This window comes from Tigriopus californicus, chromosome 8 (genome assembly GCF_007210705.1).
Source record: "Tigriopus californicus strain San Diego chromosome 8, Tcal_SD_v2.1, whole genome shotgun sequence".
NCBI classification, from domain to species: Eukaryota; Metazoa; Arthropoda; class Copepoda; order Harpacticoida; family Harpacticidae; genus Tigriopus; species Tigriopus californicus.
The window spans coordinates 11,523,888-11,540,147 of NC_081447.1; the positions used below are offsets into that span (position 1 = coordinate 11,523,888).

Consider the following 16,260-nt stretch of genomic DNA (forward strand, 5'->3'; position numbering starts at 1 on the left):
CAAAAAATCAATTCTAAGACAAAAGTTACTAGAATAAGCAATAGTATTTCTAATCAAAGACATTTCTGATCGTTTTTTCCGCATCTCGGCACATCTTGACAATTGTTCTTCATGCCCTATTACAGAAAAACAGCTTGGAAATTGTAAGATATTTCTTGAAGTGGTTTTGCTATGCTCGCCCAATAAGTACCAATTTAACGAGCAATGTTCTGAGAGTTTATTACAAATGATCTCAAATGGCGTCGCATTTTTTCGGTTCACTTTAATAATGTTCGCAAAAAGGTTGATTAGAGCTCTGTACCCAAAATACAGTAAGCTGGATTAGATGCCAGCTTGATGGTCAAAAACTGGCATTAGAAAGCAGATACGAATACGATGAAGATAAAGCAATGTAAACAATGCATACAAATCAAGCAAATTTGTTTTTCCATACATGAAGATTACACCACTACACTCGTCATACATATTAGCAACAGTCTCCGAAATCGAAAAAGTAAGCTAATGGAATAACTAGAATGAGATTGCCGTTAAGAATCCCACTGGGGAAAAGCGTTTTCGAAGTCAACGTCATAATTGAACATGTAGTTTAGTTTTTTCGTAAAACGATGGAAAGACTTGGTAAGATGAAAAATGGAGAGTGCCAGGCAAATGCTATGTAAGCTTGATTCATCTAAATGGGACTTTAGCCAACCATTAGAGGTTGATCCTGTGTCATTCTGCAAACGTAAGAAGTTTTGCCTCAAATAAAATAGAATGTTATGAAAAATGGGCAGGATTTGGTAGTGAATGTAGGGATTTAAAGTGAACATTACGGATGAACCATGCTATTATTCCTTTCAAGAATGTTGTTGAATATACCGTATATTCAAAGAGGGCAAACAAAGGGAAGTCATAATTCAAGCTTGGTACGTCAATGTAAAATGTAAATCTTCAAAGGAACAGTTTTAGATACAGATTCAAAATCATAAAGACGTTCATCAAGTCTCTAACATGAAGAATTTAGGTTTAGTCTTCCAAGATTATGGAAAGTCCAATGAGTACATCCAGTTGAAGATGGGTAAAGCTTTCCAAAGTTTATTTCCTGCTTTTGTAATCAAAAGAACCATTTCAATACCGCCCATTTCCAACAAGTAACGATGAAAATCGTCAAAAAAGGTTAGGAAAAAAGGGTTTTTTTGTCCCAAAATCGACAATTTAGGTAATTTGACCCAAAAAGGTAAAGATCTAGATTTTAGGGCTTTAACATTTTTCCTAGGTCTACTCATTAGCGAAACATGTCGACAGGAAAAATCTATATTTGGTGAGATTTGCTACAGTAAATTTAAACTTATGGGAATCGAGGGACCAACTGAAATGGAAGACGACAGATTTCAATGAATATTCGTTAACCTTCTAGTGAAGTTCGATTAGGTTCAGCATCTTCTTTTATTTCAAAGCCATGATCTGAATTAAATAAAAGAAAAGCGACAAGAGATGTTTAGGTGATTCGAGCCGTTTCCCAGTATTGGAGAGGTCTATGGTTCGATTTTTCAACCCGACCTCCCTTTAGACGCCACCTCCACATTCACAGAGGGAAAAACCAGCGTGATACTGTCGGAAAATTGGACGCTCCGATGGCTACTTTGGCTGGCCAGGCGAGGCCTAGAAAGCCTTGAACTAGTTGTAGGTAGTATCCTTCGACTTGACTTTTTGACCCTCGCACTCATTGCTCAAAAGAAAGAATTATCATATTCTGTGATGTTTAAGCAACAATTCATCTCTGACAAGAACAACTAAACCTCACGTTTTCCAAGAAAAAAGGGAAGGGTTTGACAGATCTCTCAACTTAATGGAAGAAATGGTCATTGGATCAGAGTGGACTTTTTCCCTCAAATTCCATCACTGCGTATCATTGCTCGCATTCTTAACCTCCCCGGAGACTAAATTACTTTTCAGAGTATGTTTAAGCCAATGAATTTGACCAAACGCTTTCACATCGACAAAAAATACCTTTATCAACCAGGCGACGTCTTATCCTTCTGTCATGGTTTTGGATGATTTCACATCATTCATCGAATTTTATGTACATTATTATTATGTACAGAATTTTTCTCCTGCAAATGGTTTTCGACCACCTTCCACTGCCATTCGTTTGTCTATGTTAAAACTTCACCCATGCCCGTCCTAGGAGGTTCCCCAACTCTGGGAGTATCAATCAAAAAACTACATAACACAGTAAGTAGGCCCATGGAATGAAGACGCTCCTCTTCCGATGGCGTAGAAAACATCCTCAACACTCCTAAGAAGCGCGAAGGAGGAACGAGTCGAACACTTCGTGGCATACGAACTCGAACAATGTATGACCATCTCATTGGAAGCGAAAGAGAGCTGGCTGACGCTCGTCTACTTAGCGTTACGTTCTACGAAGTCTACTCATTCTCTCCCGAATGGCTGGCTGGCCTCCCGCTCAAAGGAGCAAGCAACAGTTTGGAAGCCTTCGAATGGAAGAAGATTGGTTCCACTCTCATGGGAATACCAGTAAGTTTAGGGACCACCAACGGGGTTGACACGTTTCCACAAACAGTCATGAAGATAGCAGGACTTGAGCGAACGTTCTTCTTGAAATTAACATCTCCGGGGATTGTTCGAGATCTCGGAAGCGGACGTTGATAAGGTTACAGCTGTACGTAGGTGTCTCCTAGAAATGAGTACATTTTTTGAAGAAAGTAAGTGTTTATGTGAAAATCGCAATATCGACTGAACGTGAAAGAGGAACATTCGAGCCGTCTTATTTCATTCCCGTGACCGTTGGCGATGACACTGAATGTGCTGGCCGTGCTGATTGGCATCACGCTCTGCCAAATGTCAAACGCTCATAAGGTGATCCACCTACCAAAATGTTGTCCCCGAGTCGATCAGATCTTGGACAATAACCAAAGATGTGTCCAAATTCCCGACCATGTGTCAAGGAGAAAGCACAAACTTTTGGGCAAATTGAAAGACGAGGTGTGCCGAATACACAACGAAGATCCCACCCAAAGTGATATTTGTTCCCAAAGAGTTGAGTTAAAATGGACCACTGATGATTCCTCCCGATCCATGGACCCCAAAATCTTGCGGTGTCCGAAGCGGATGCAATTCGAGTTCAACGTCATAGATGTGCGAGCTCAGGATGGGAAAGTGTTTATTCAAGGTCCATCTGGTGCCATTTGGGTGGATCTAAATGACATACCAGGATCTTGCATCGATATGGCCATTTTGCCTTTAGAACTAGTCGAAGGGCCCATTCTTAGAGTGTGTTCGTCTTTGTTAAACGATGATATCGCGACAGTTAGTGACCTAACGGGCGGGTCAGTGACCAAATGTTGCCCTGTGGGACAAGTTTTAGACGCTCGGGACGAATCTTGCGTTCCACTTCCGGTTCACTTGAAGGAAATGAGTCATGCCTGGTTGCCCATTCGAAGCGTCAGGCATCCTTCCACGGGAGCTATGTACGCCCGCAGTTCACTCAAGATCCTGGCACACCCCTTCCGAAAGGTTTGTCCTAACTCCCAGGTTCAAATGGACGAGCCTGTATTCATTCTATCGAATGGAAAAGCCGTCATTAGAGGTGAGTGGGTCGTTGAACTGTCGGAAACATAAGATCATATACCACCTCTGGTTGCTTTGAACTTTGGGTTGTGTATTCTTTCAGACCGCGACGCTTCCACATTCACGCATGTCAATTACACGTGTGCGGACCGATATTTGATTCGAACTTCCTCGGCGACAAGAGGGGTAAGGCAAGAGGGCATTAGTGCTCTGACCACGTTTCGATGCACCCACCCATTTTCCTCGTCAATTGAGCAAGGAAACATGTGGAGCAATGATCCAAATTCCAAGGCCATTGAACATGCCCCAGCTGCATCTTCATCCGTTTTGATGGAAGTGTGTAATGAAGCCCATGATCTCTGTATCCCCAAGTGTTGTGCTTTGGACCAAGTCTTTCATAGGACCTTGAGTAAGTGTATACCACACCCCCAAAATGGCTCCTTTGCGCCCAAGTTTCACCAGGACACTTATCCACATAACACACTAGACTCAATTCCACACCATTATGTGCTGGAACGGCAATTCTACTTTTTGAATAACAATGAGTGCAGCGAGAACAACTTTACCAACTTGGAAGAGAAGAACATCTCAATCAAGCTATTGTCCAACGGCATGATCCATGTGGATGCACTTGAGGGGGCTTGGCGGTCCCAATTCTGCGTGGACAACTTCTTCGACGAGGTATCCAATCAGGTCAAGTTCTCCGGATTCAAGTGCATTGACTCGTTGAGCGATTACGTGGCCTCCGAGGACCTGACGCCTCCCACGGGCAATCTAGAGAGTGCTTTCCGCTTGGTGTATATCATTTGTGGTAGCTTCAGTGCGCTTTTCCTGGTGATCACGGCGCTCATCTACGTGTCTCTGCCTCATTTGAGGAACCTCCACGGCAAATTGGTGTTGTCCAATGTGATCTCGATTTTCCTAACCACCTTGGTGTTACTCTTTCTCTTCAATGTGGCGCCCCAAAGTATGCAACCCGGTCCACATTCTCCGAGACATGCGGAATTCCTTATCTTCCTCAGCGACCGGGACTGCAAGCTTGTAGGCTACGCGGTCTACTACTTGGGCATCTGTATGTTCGTGTGGATGACCATCATGTGCGTGGATGCCTGCTGGACCTTTGCAATGGCCAAGATCCCAAAGAAACGCTCCGAGGGGTTTATGTTTCTGATTTATTCTATCATAGGTTGGGGCTCACCTATGTTGTTGACTTCTTTGCTCTTCGCTGTAGACTCAGGCATGTTTGCCATTCCATTTTTGAGGGGATCCATGCCCAATATGGGCACAGACTCGTGTTTCTTGTCGATGCAAGGGGTTCGATATTACTTCTATATTCCCGTGTTCCTCTTGCTCATGGTGAATGGCGTCATGTTCGTGATCACCTACCATTCCATTCGGAAATCTTTGAAATTCTCCAAGCAAGCCGGACTCAAGCGCATTTCTACGGCCAAAGGCAGGGTAAGTGTATTCAGGATCTTAAATTAGAGAACCGTTGCCCAAAACTGAATCTCATGAACTTGCTTCTCTTCATATCCTGAAGGGATCCCATCGTGTGATGACCGCTCTCCGTTGTGATAGCAATCGATCCACCACCTCTCCCCGAACAACAATATCCACCACCACCACCACCACCACCACTAGCGCAACCACCACCAACAAAGTGGCTGACTTGTCACGCGAGGAATTCAGCTTGTTCGTGAAACTCTTTGTCATTATGGGATTGTCTTGGGCCCTGGAAATAATTCACATCGAGCTTCATGGGGACCACTCTGCTCCAGATGGATACTCCAAGACTGTTGAGGTAGGTTGAAAGAAACGATCAAAAATGGATGGATGATACCTCTGAGGTTGGTACGGATGGAAGTTGGGTTTGCCTCAATATCAAGCCAATTGAAGGTCAAGTGGCCTTGTTTCGACTTACAAAAACATCGATAAATCAGTGGAAAATCAGTGTCAGGGGCTTGAAAGTGGGCTTGAAAGGAGCTGAATTGATAAAAGATAGCCGAGACAAAAAGCATCGATCTTGATCTCGATGTGAAGGAACATACTTTGTCAGGACTTATCCAATTTTGGCAGCGAATATTTCCTAGTCTAGTTGTGGCTTAATGGAAATCATTGAACCGATTAGTTAATACACGTCTATCTCTCTCTCTCTTCATTTAACCAAAAAAAATCAAAAAGTTGATTGTTGGAACGTTTGAGCGCTTCACAAAGGTGTATACTTTTGTTCCCGTGTACTACAGTGTCCTTTGTTAAAGGTCTTTTAGCCTCTGCAGGGCGACTTCTCATCATGAAAAAACACATTTAACAAATTCCGACTCTTAGTTTCCACTCTAGCCACAATAAATCTTCTTCAAAAGCTAAAAAAGAGACTGAATAGAGGGAATGGGCAAGGTCTTTTGAAGTAAAAGATCAACACGCTTGATGATAAACAGGAAGACTACGCATTGTTCTCGATAGCGAAGTCTTTTCAAGGTCACTATTAGCATTCAACAACCATCATTCATGAAGAGACGGAGACTTCGCCTTCCCATCAAAATGAAAAAAAGGTAAAACTACGAATACTTCAAGGCCGGTCCCAAAAAGTGATGTAATCTAAGAACTGTTGAAAACAGCCTGAAAGGTATCTCAAAGCTAGTGGGCGGATCTGAAAGTAATGTTCTAAGCCATCAAATATCATTAGTATGTGATCAAAACAACGAGAAAAAGGTAAAGAAATTGGCAAAACCGTTAAGAATAAAGTGAAAAAGTTTCCCTAATTTAGGATGCAATAACCAACCCTCTTAGTTATGGCTTGAAAAAGTAAGGCATCATAACCACATGAAATGGTCTTTTTTTGCTTCTCATGAAAATATTGACTTGATGCCATTGAACACCGAAATATCACGCTCATTTTTGTACAATTTGACATAACATTTACTTTACACAAACTGATATTCTGGAAATTGTACTTGTAACCTAATTCATTGCCGCTTCACATCTTCCTTTCTGATGCAAGGCCTAAAATTTCCAATAAAAAAAAAATTAGAGGCTTTGTCCTATTCTGCAAACTTATTCCTAAACTTCAGAATTAAAGAAAAAAATACAGAATTTGAAATTGCTTTCAATTTAAATTCTTTGTTAGAAGTTCCACTTTCCTAAATTAACACATTTAACCAAATTTCCTTGAAACAATGTAAAGGCACTATCCGGGTAAAATAATGTTCTTCCCGGGCAAAATTGAGGAAAAAATGGCATTTTAGCAGAATGTCCCGAAAAGTTTTTTTTCAGCTAGAACATCAAATTACGTGAAGTTTCATGTCATATGTGAAAACTTTTTAAATCTGCCCACGCATTGGTTTTGGTTTAGGCCCCATCTTGGCTTCAAAGTCCGTTAAATTTGAAAGTTCGCTTGCTTCATTGGAGATCGGGAGCTTCGAAAAATTCATCAATTTCCAAGGGTGACTAATTTTGTTTTTGCCCAATTCCTTAGTGAAGTCATGTTAGGTAAAACATTCCCTTTTGTATTAATCTTAACCACTATTTCTTGTTTGATAAATGATCATTCAATGAAAGAAGCGGCAATCTCTTGTAAAATCTAGCTTAGGGGCAATTTGGAGCTTTTTTGCATTCGGGCCATCATCAAGATTACAGTACATAAGGGATTTGCCGACATTAGCTTGAGATTTATGTACTGGTCTGAAGGTTTTTTTTCCTTCTAGCCCAGAGTACGATGCAAAAAGGATTCTAATTGTGATTGATTCTGAAACTGCTAAAAAAATGTCGTGTTGTAGTAACATTTTTGGACAAAATTATTGACCGGAACATGTGAAACTTTGACTTCGAAAATGACGATTTTTGATCAGTTTGAATTTCCCTCCAGTTGCTCCTTCGACTTTTCTTACCCGCAATTTCAACCAATGACAGACCTTGTTTACATTTTGCTAGCATTTTGTGACGTATAGGGGCGTTGAATCCCAATTTTAGTTCGCCCTAAACTTCCCTTACTGCTTCAAGACTGAACAGAAAAACGCCCTTTAGATTTTAAACATTGTTCCAGCGGCACCAAACCAAATGAATGTATTTACAATGTCCACGAAACGATCTAACTATTGTAAAATTAAGCTTTATTCTCTTTATTCTTCGAAAAGATGGCGCCCTAAAAGGACAAATGATAGCCAAGCCAAAGGTATGAATAATTTTTGAGTTTGCTTCCACATCAATACTTTGGACTTTGTTCATCTTCTTTTTGATTTCGCGTCCATCAAAGCCTGGCCTCGATTTCATGGAGGTTTGGAATCACTTAATATCCCTGGTTAGTAGAAAAACGAGGTCAACCATTGGGTCAAAACTAAAAAGGTGGTTTTTTTTGTTTGGCACCATGCAGTTTTCGAAAGCAAGGCTGAATAACACTGAGAATTATGCAAATATTATAGTTAGTTTGATTCTAGCTATGAAGGGTTTGTAGTGCAAAAATATCTGGATGATTCATACAAGCAGATGGGTGATAGCCAAATTTCCGCCCAATACTTGACACACGGTTTTGAGCCATCTTGGACGTATGAGCCGGAGCACAATCTTGGGTGCAGACATAGTTACCGTTGGAGTAGTTGGCCTTTAGCCATGACAAATTTAAGCCAAGTTTGATGAGCTGTTTTAGTCGTCCACCCTGTACATACAATTGGACTGTAAAGTTGTCGCACCATTGAAGTCTAGCTACATTTCATATTTCTCGCTTCATATGCGTTGCTTCTGAGAATAAAGTAGGTACTTGGGTAACCAAAGGCATGTGCTAGATATGATGAACATTGAAGAGGGAAATTCCAAATAACGCAAAGGTACAGTAGCTGTTTCGGCCAAGGTGTATAAATGCCGAAGTAGCATTTCTCTGGAAGAAATGAAATGCGCCTGGCACCTCAGAGGACGTTTGGTTGGTATGACCCGAGGCTGGAATGAATCAATTAGCCACTTGTAAGATTGTGGGGACCTCATTACGAATTGTTCAACTTTGGTGGGCTCACCACTGGGCTGATAAAAGCCTCCAAGACAAACCTCGATCCGGTCGTCTCAAGGTTGTGACAGGAGTGATCAAGTCTGTGCCTATCTGAACTTGGGAAAGAGCTTACGGAGCGCCTGAAAACCGTTAGCTAGGCTAACCCAAAAAGGATGATAGGTGGGTAGGGAGCCCCAGAAGGTTCATTTGAAGCATCAATTGGGCGCCCGTGCCTATAACCATCAAACGAAGCCCCTGCTTCTTAACACCATGAAAAAGGTCAAGTTAACCTTTGTCAAAGACAAAAAATCCTGGACTTCAGAAGATTGGAACTGCGTAATGTGGTCAGAAGAAGGCCCTTTCCAATTATTCCCCCCTTCCAAACTCAACGTGCCATCACGTTTGGGCTTAAAATTATGATAACGTCTTGTCTGTCCCAGTGGTGTAGTAACCTCGAAATAAACTACTCGTGGAATGCCATGAAAGCAATTTCTTTTCCGGACATAATGTGACCCAGGTCACTAATTGTACATAAGATTTTGATAAACTAAGCTAAAAAAAAACAGAAAGCCATTATAATTCAGTGAAGAGGAATCGGCCCAATAGTCCCTTTATTTGGTAGAGGCTGACCAGGCTGACTCACAAAGCACCCTCTGAAGTGCAGATCGTTAACTATATTTTATATAGCGAAAAGGGCTGTTAGAAATAACTAAGGATGTGTCAAAAGTGCAAATAAACGTACCAATTATTCAAATAATATTGGCCATAATTCAAAACCTAGGCAAACCCCTTTGAAAATGCAAATGCTTTTTTGAATCACAATGGGTGCAAAGACCCAGCAAAAGAGCAAAAGGTTCTTGGTTTTTTTTCCTGGAACACCATACATTACGGGGTCTACGTTATAAACAATTTATCTGATGTCCAGAATGCAATTTTGGTGACCAACATTATAGATGTCCAAAATCTGGATGTTGGGTAACCAATGCGTGAGTTGACTAAGTATTATAAGGTAAAAGTACAATACTTATTGAACAAACCTGTTTCTAATCAATGCCTACAAGACCATCCATTGCACTGTTTAGCTGACTGAGGGGTTGTTTGCCAACATCCAGTGTCTACAAAATCTATGACGTTGGTCACCAAAAGTGCAAACTGGGCATCAGACAAAGTGTTTTTAAGATAGGACTCAAGCTCACCCTTGTCCTTGATGAGCTCCTTGGGACAAGTGACAAACAATATCTTGTAAAAGGAGAGGGATGTTTATGACTGCATGTAGGGATTAGTGGGGTGGCAAATTTCTTGAGAGATTTTTTTTTAACTTTTACACCAAAGCCTCTGTTAGTGGCGGTTTGCTTTGGTTTGGAAAGTAGCCAGAGAGTGGTGTGCCACTTGACTCGATTTCCGAGGAGTTTTTTGGCTTGAAAATGTCATAAAGACATTTTTCAAAGATTTTTGATCAAAAATGGCGAACAATGCTAGATAAAGTGCAAAAAAGGTGACAGACATCAAATAAGCATAAATCTGAAAAATGATCAATTATGCAAAAAAATATTTGCATCTTTTGCACATTCCTAGAAATAATCCTAAAACATTTTTTGGGACAAGTTCAAATATGCCTTTGAAGGCACAGAGCATCGAATGCCTTGATTGCACGGCCTCTGAATGATCTCTATATAGTCTCTTCCAAAACAAAAACTCATTCCTCCTTGGTTCCTTGTGAAACGCCTTTGCATTTGCTCAACTTTTTGCAAACCTGCTGGAGACACATTTATGACTGGACAATCAAAGGACACTTCGGGGGTTTCATTAAATAGACAGGGAATTGACTTTCAAGAAAATATAACGTTTTTTTTATACTAAGAAACAAGTTGTGAATGTGCACATCATTCATTCCTTGTCCCAAGCCGGTTTCCATTGCCTCACGATCTCAGGAGAATGTAATCCAACAATGCATTATCCATTGATTAAGATTGAAGCTACTGCACCTCTTTTGGTTCAGGTTCGGTTGTGGGAGTAACAATGACAGACAATTGGTAACGTGATCTACTCATGACCATGAATGAATGAAAGTAGTAGCGCAAGAAACTAATTCATTGTTTTAGTTGGTTCTCATTCTTTCTCTTGTTGTAGGTCCTCTTCCGGATTGGCGGCATCTTCAACGTGTCTAGAGGCATCTTCATCTTCTTGGTCTTCATTTGTAAGCGCTCAATTTTGGTCTCGTTGGAAAATCGCTATCCTAAACTGCTGACCGCTTTCAAATGGTGTTGTTGCTGTTGTTGTTTCCGACCCCAGAACGGACCGAGCAGCAACAATTCGGTCACGTTAATGGCTCGCACCATGATACCCTTGCAAGATAACACTGAATGCCTCACTTCCACGGGCCGACCTCGAACTTTGGGCAGCTTCGCCACGCCCAATGATTATGACGATGAGAGTAGTTTGCCGTTGGCCACGCCCACCTTTCACGACGAGGCACCTTCTTCGTTCTCCTCCTCGACTTCATCCGATCTGCGATTAGCACTGGAAATCGAGTCGCCCGGTACCAACATACAACGCCACTCCTCGAAGGGACCAAAACCATTAGCGAGTATTAAAAGGTATTCGTTTTTCCATTCCAAAACCTCCGATAAGAAGAGGAACAACAACAACAACCGGAAGAGTGTCCACATCGTGGACAATCATCCCAAGCGGAGGTATTCCACGACCAAAAATCTCAAAGGGAGCAGTTTTAAGGCCTCCAGTTTGCTCTTGGAAGCATGAAAAAGATCTCTCTTATGAACCAACTGATTGTGTTATTGTCAACGATACCTTGGACGCTCTCTCTTGTCTCTCGATTGACACTCAAATTGAGAACAAAACTATGGACACAGGTATATTTTAAATAGAACTATTTATGTACTTCTTCTTCTAATAAATTTGACACTTGGCCAGGCACTTTGCGAAAATTCATGTATTTGCTTCCCTAAACAAAACAACCATTAGTTCAACCTGAGTATATAAAAAATATCTAACAAGAGGCAACATGTGAATGTAACAAATAAGATAACAATTGTCAATACAAAACAACACCACACATTGAATGGACGGAGCGGAGCGTTGGGGTTTCGCTTTTGGGTGGGCGGCGAACAACAGTTTATAAAAAATCCGGTACATTCTTTTAAGCGGGCCATAGGGGCTTTTCTATGGGAACTTGTGCGAGTCATATTCAAGTAATCGCCCAAGTATGAAACGCGAATAACCATATGAGAAGCCTTTGGGGGTGCACTTGCATAAATTATGCACGTAACGTTTCTTTGAATGCACATTTAGGTGGGAGGAATGCATAATTGAGTGGGGAATGGTTTTGCAAAAAGAAACACAGGGGAGATTCATGAATCACATCTTGGGATTACCCAATTCATCCAAGAGGTGATCCGAGGTATTTGTGAGGACCTCTGGCCCTAAACCCACTTTTGTGTAGATGGCATACTTCAAAGCATCGGGATTTGTGCCCATGTCCATTGAAGATTCCAAGGACTGATGAGTCAAAGAAACCAGTTTCAGCCAAGCAAAACATGTGAAATGTAGGGATCGCAACTCACCTGAAACTTTCCCTCGCCAGAGGATATCTCCACGTCGAAGTCGCGACCACGGAAGGGATCTCCTTTAAAGGTCGTGTCAGAGGTCGGAAAGTAATGACGGACCAAATGAACCAAAAGGGGAACATGCTCCTTTAGAAGGAACAAACATGCATTCGGTCCTGCATCGAATGTGTATCCAACCTGAAATGGCATAACGAGGTCGTTACTCCACGGCCAAAGTACGGATGTGGGTGAATATTTGAATTTTTTTTTTCGTGAAAGTCGGTGGTTAGGTGGTATAACTAGGAATGGCTTCTGGGAAGGCTTTAAGTTGGCTTCGGCTTCTATTTTCAGCACAAACAACACTTAATAGGTCAGTTAACCAGCTCCAATGAACTGCCCACAGTAGAACGTAGACGTTGATCAATAATTCATTGGGAAATGGCAACAATCGCCTTTGTCTTACTTCAGGCTGCCCTCCAAAAGGAGACGTATAGGCGATTTCTTGGAAAAAAGAGCGTGCCGAGCCAGTCTTCATTGACAGGGATAATCCCGTACTTACGATTGGTGTGCCAAAATGCTCGTTGATCTTGTGAACGAGGTCCGACACTTGGTGTGAGGTGGAACTCATATAAACACAAGGTGGGGTGGTATCTAGACAAGTGGCGTGCATCTCATTGGAATCTTTCATGGCTAAGGCCGCAAAGGTGGCGAAATCGCGATCTTGAACGGCCTTTTCCATGGCTTCAATGCGTTTGGGTACGGTGTTTTCGGCTCGAAACTTCAGCAATTCACTGGTTCCCACACTTCGCTTCATACCGATCGAGCTGGGCACCTTCTTCTGTCCATCATTGGCCTGAAAGCAAGATTAAAGGCCACACCGTCGTATTATGTGAAGTTCTAAATGGCAACATGAACACCTCTCCTTACCACTAGAATAATGATCCGCATATCCGGCCAATGCTCCGGCCCCACCACTTGGTGCGCCAATGAGTCATGTCCTTGGGCATCTGAGCCCATTCGCCATCGGACAAAGCCTCCCAGGACACTCCGACACGCCGATCCGGATCCTTGCCGTGCTAATTCACTTAGGTCTCCCTTGACCCCGTACAATTGGCAGAGAGCGTACACTGCAAGTACAATTGGCAATTAATTACCTGTGATGTGAGGTTGCCTCAACTCAACGACGAGTCTCTCTTGGCAGACAATCATTACCCAAACAGGCATAACCCGCAGCGGATGAGGCCAGGCCCGCAGCCGTGGGGAAGTTATTGGCCGAGCAGATGCGGATGTGCCAATCGAGTCTCGTTTGCGGGGTTTGTCCGGATTCACGGGCTCGTCTCTTCACTTCCCGCAAACAGTTGACGAGTCTCGGATTAGCCATGGCCTCCTCCTGCCCATTGAGCCAGATCCGGTCCTCGGTGAAATTCGGTGATATCGACACAGTGGTTTTGGCGTGCATCTGTCAGGTGGATAACAGATGGTTCAGATTTTTTAAAACTAATTTGAGAGGCTGAGTTTACATGTGGATGAACTCGGTTTGAAAGAGATCCATGGCTGATGTGGAAGATCACATTCCAATTTGGATTTGTTTTCACGAGAACAGCAAATAACATAGGCCACATGACGGTTCAGATCAAGATCGTGTTTTGACGCCCATCCATATTGATGAATTCGAGCTCGCTTCATATTGGCCGATGGAGCCCTCTGTGGGCAACCCTGGTGGACCACCCAGGCTTGACCGAACTCTGGCTCTCCCTAGCGAGATGAGACGACAACTGTTCAAATCGCCAAACATCATTGAGGCCATGATGGGCAACTTGTACGCCTGGCCCTCGTGTCGCCCTCGGGCTTCATTTTAAGCGTTCGCTATCACTGGAATCGAGTGTCATCCGGTCATTTGGGCCTACCTACTCGTACCTGGAGAGGCCATGAAGAATGATTTGATACATCAATGAACACTAGGTCGGCACTGGCTCGACCGCCGGGACCCCAAGTCCAATCCCCAATCCCCCCCATCTTTTCAACCTCTTTCTATGGAAACCCCCCTGGACGACAGATCCCATGTCCTTGGTGTCCTTGTTGTCCACGGTGTCCATGGGATGAATTGATGTGGCTTACCTGCTCACTGGCGAGAGTGGCACTCAAGGAATCATTGATGGGCAGAATGAGCTCCTCATCGCGTTTGCCCCCTGAAACACAACAACACGAAAGCTTTATCAACACCCATAGACTCCCGCCACGCCCACCCATGGCAGGCCAAATCGACTAAGCCCAACCAACGGCTATTCGCTATTCTTCATTTTCCTCACAATATTTGATGACGGCGATGTTCACGGGCGCCGTACACGTGACCAGATCCATTGGCTCTGATAGGTCCGATCCAGGGATTCCCCACCCGTCAACCCGCCAACCACGAATTCACGAAACCAAGAAACCACGAAGAAATCACCAGGGGCGGCCCAAGGAAAGGGCCAAACACAAGAATGAGGAACCGTAGGCGGACTCACTTGGACTCGGCCACGCCTTCAAGCTTTTCAAAGTTCTTCAAGGGGATCAAGAGGGACTGTGTGTGTGTGTCTTGCACCCTCTCTCAACGACAGGTAAAGCAGCCAGAGGCATGAACAAACGGAGACACTGACCAACAGAAAGTTCTCTTCTAGAAATATGGACGGCGAACGAGCTTCCGTCAAATCGGCCTGCAGCCTCTTGCAGCTTGGCCATAGCCACTCTGAGCCACTTTGAGCCACTTTTCCAATTAAAGTAACAAAATAAGAAACGGTAGGTCATTTTTATATAATTTAGATCGCTCCAAAGTTATGTAGTCAAAAGATTATGTAGCTGACCAAGAGCAGGCCGAAAATAACTTTGACCATGTCTCCTGAGTTCCCTAAGCATAGGTTTGGGCTCAAATTTGGCCAAGTTAAACTATTCAACCAGATCTTGTAGTCGTGCGAAGCGCTTATTTGGAACAAGATGAACGAATTAGGAGAAACGACATTTGGGCCTCTGTTCGCAGTCCACGTCTCTAGAAATCCGTGAATGAGCCAATGACTTCAACCATCAATGAAATGAAACCAAACGTCATCAATTTCTCCGAGAGTTGTTGGTCAAGGAACAAAGAAGAGTAGGGGAAATAAACTGCATCCAACTGAATGGGAGAGAGGGAATCGGGAGGGGGGAACAAGTGAACGCAACGGAATGCCCTGATCGGGCGATAACACCCTGGATAGGATTAGGGCAAGTTCCAGAGCTCAGTTCACTGCCAATATAAAGTCCGACATACTCAAGAAAAATAAAAACATGGCAACTTTGAACCTATGCGACAGAACCTCAAAACAGACAGCTTCCATAATCAGTAACACAGTATAGATGCAGTGGATTTCTGATCAACTATTCTGGAGACACTTAATTTCGACCCTAGCCAATTGTCAAGACAGCCAGGTGATTCCGTGAATAAACCACCAGTCATAGTTGCCGGCTGTTTGGTACATAAAGTTGCCAAGTTATCACCGGAAAAAATAATTGTCCCAACTGAAAGGCTGCCATTTTGCAATGACACTGATATTGAAGGGTATAAAGGATTAATCCGACACTTCTTGATTCAATTGAGTCATGGGCTAAACCTAAAACTCGGATTCTCAACCCAAACACGTCCCCGCCAAAGGTCCTTAAAAGAAATAAATCTCATGAGGCTGGGTCAGTTATTTATTTTACAAGAAACAAAGCTTAGATATTTCCACCGTTTTAGGAATTTGATTTCGTGCACTGGGCAAACGCTTTGCCTCCCAGATTCAAAAATCGTATTTGAAAACAAATGTGTCGTACAGCTAGCAGCAACAAAAGGAAACAGTGCCCCCGAAATGTAAAATAACCACAGAGTGACACAAAACGCAAGAAGCCGGCAACTATGGCAAAAAGTAAACCCTGCCACCACGATCTGCCAAAGATAACTTTGTGATTGCCCAGCCTCACCAGCCGGGCACATAGTTTTTCGTTGGAAAATGGTAAGGTAGTGTGTTTGATAGAGCTTGTTAGTTCCTAGACACCTTGTGTAGCCTGCTGTGGCTGTTTTGGTAAAGCGTCATGCCAAGGAGGTGGGTATTTCAGATGGTACAAGTTGTTGGTTGGTTGTCAGTTCGAATCCAGACCGAAGAT

At 43.0% G+C, this 16,260-nt stretch overlaps 2 protein-coding genes across 3 annotated transcripts; one reads left to right on the forward strand and one right to left on the reverse strand.

Moving 5' to 3' along the window:
* Window positions 1–2,449: 2,449 nt before the first annotated feature.
* LOC131885792 (uncharacterized) lies at window positions 2,450–11,480 on the forward strand. The gene is made up of 4 exons (XM_059233956.1): window positions 2,450–3,589; window positions 3,674–5,028; window positions 5,111–5,371; window positions 10,673–11,480. Exons 1-4 carry the CDS (start codon window positions 2,794–2,796, stop codon window positions 11,300–11,302), a joined length of 3,042 nt encoding a protein of 1,013 aa, XP_059089939.1. The 5' UTR covers window positions 2,450–2,793; the 3' UTR covers window positions 11,303–11,480.
* LOC131885794 (diphosphomevalonate decarboxylase-like) lies at window positions 11,475–14,726 on the reverse strand. Of its 2 annotated transcripts, none has more exons than XM_059233958.1 (7): window positions 14,415–14,726; window positions 14,224–14,294; window positions 13,318–13,564; window positions 13,033–13,232; window positions 12,665–12,958; window positions 12,124–12,303; window positions 11,475–12,058 (listed from the first exon to the last, which is right to left on the reverse strand). In XM_059233958.1, the coding sequence occupies exons 1-7, from the start codon at window positions 14,464–14,466 to the stop codon at window positions 11,918–11,920; spliced, it is 1,185 nt and encodes a 394-aa protein (XP_059089941.1). In that variant the 5' UTR covers window positions 14,467–14,726; the 3' UTR covers window positions 11,475–11,917. The 2 variants fall into 2 exon arrangements, with proteins under 2 accessions (XP_059089941.1, XP_059089942.1); XM_059233959.1 differs by lacking the exon at window positions 14,415–14,726 and adding an exon at window positions 13,626–14,022 and having other exon boundaries at window positions 14,224–14,238.
* Between the last annotated feature and the right edge of the window lie 1,534 nt (window positions 14,727–16,260).

Coding starts and splice junctions, on each gene's coding strand:
- LOC131885794 (XM_059233958.1), bottom strand. CDS start 14,466: ATGGATCTGGTCACGTGTACGGCGCCCGTGAACATCGCCGTCATCAAA. Junction 13,565..14,223: donor CCACTCTCGCCAGTGAGCAG/GTAAGCCACATC, acceptor TCCACCTGACAG/ATGCACGCCAAAACCACTGT. Junction 12,304..12,664: donor AGCATTTTGGCACACCAATC/GTAAGTACGGGA, acceptor ATGCCATTTCAG/GTTGGATACACATTCGATGC.
- LOC131885792 (XM_059233956.1), top strand. CDS start 2,794: ATGACACTGAATGTGCTGGCCGTGCTGATTGGCATCACGCTCTGCCAA. Junction 3,590..3,673: donor TGGAAAAGCCGTCATTAGAG/GTGAGTGGGTCG, acceptor GTATTCTTTCAG/ACCGCGACGCTTCCACATTC. Junction 5,372..10,672: donor GATACTCCAAGACTGTTGAG/GTAGGTTGAAAG, acceptor CTCTTGTTGTAG/GTCCTCTTCCGGATTGGCGG.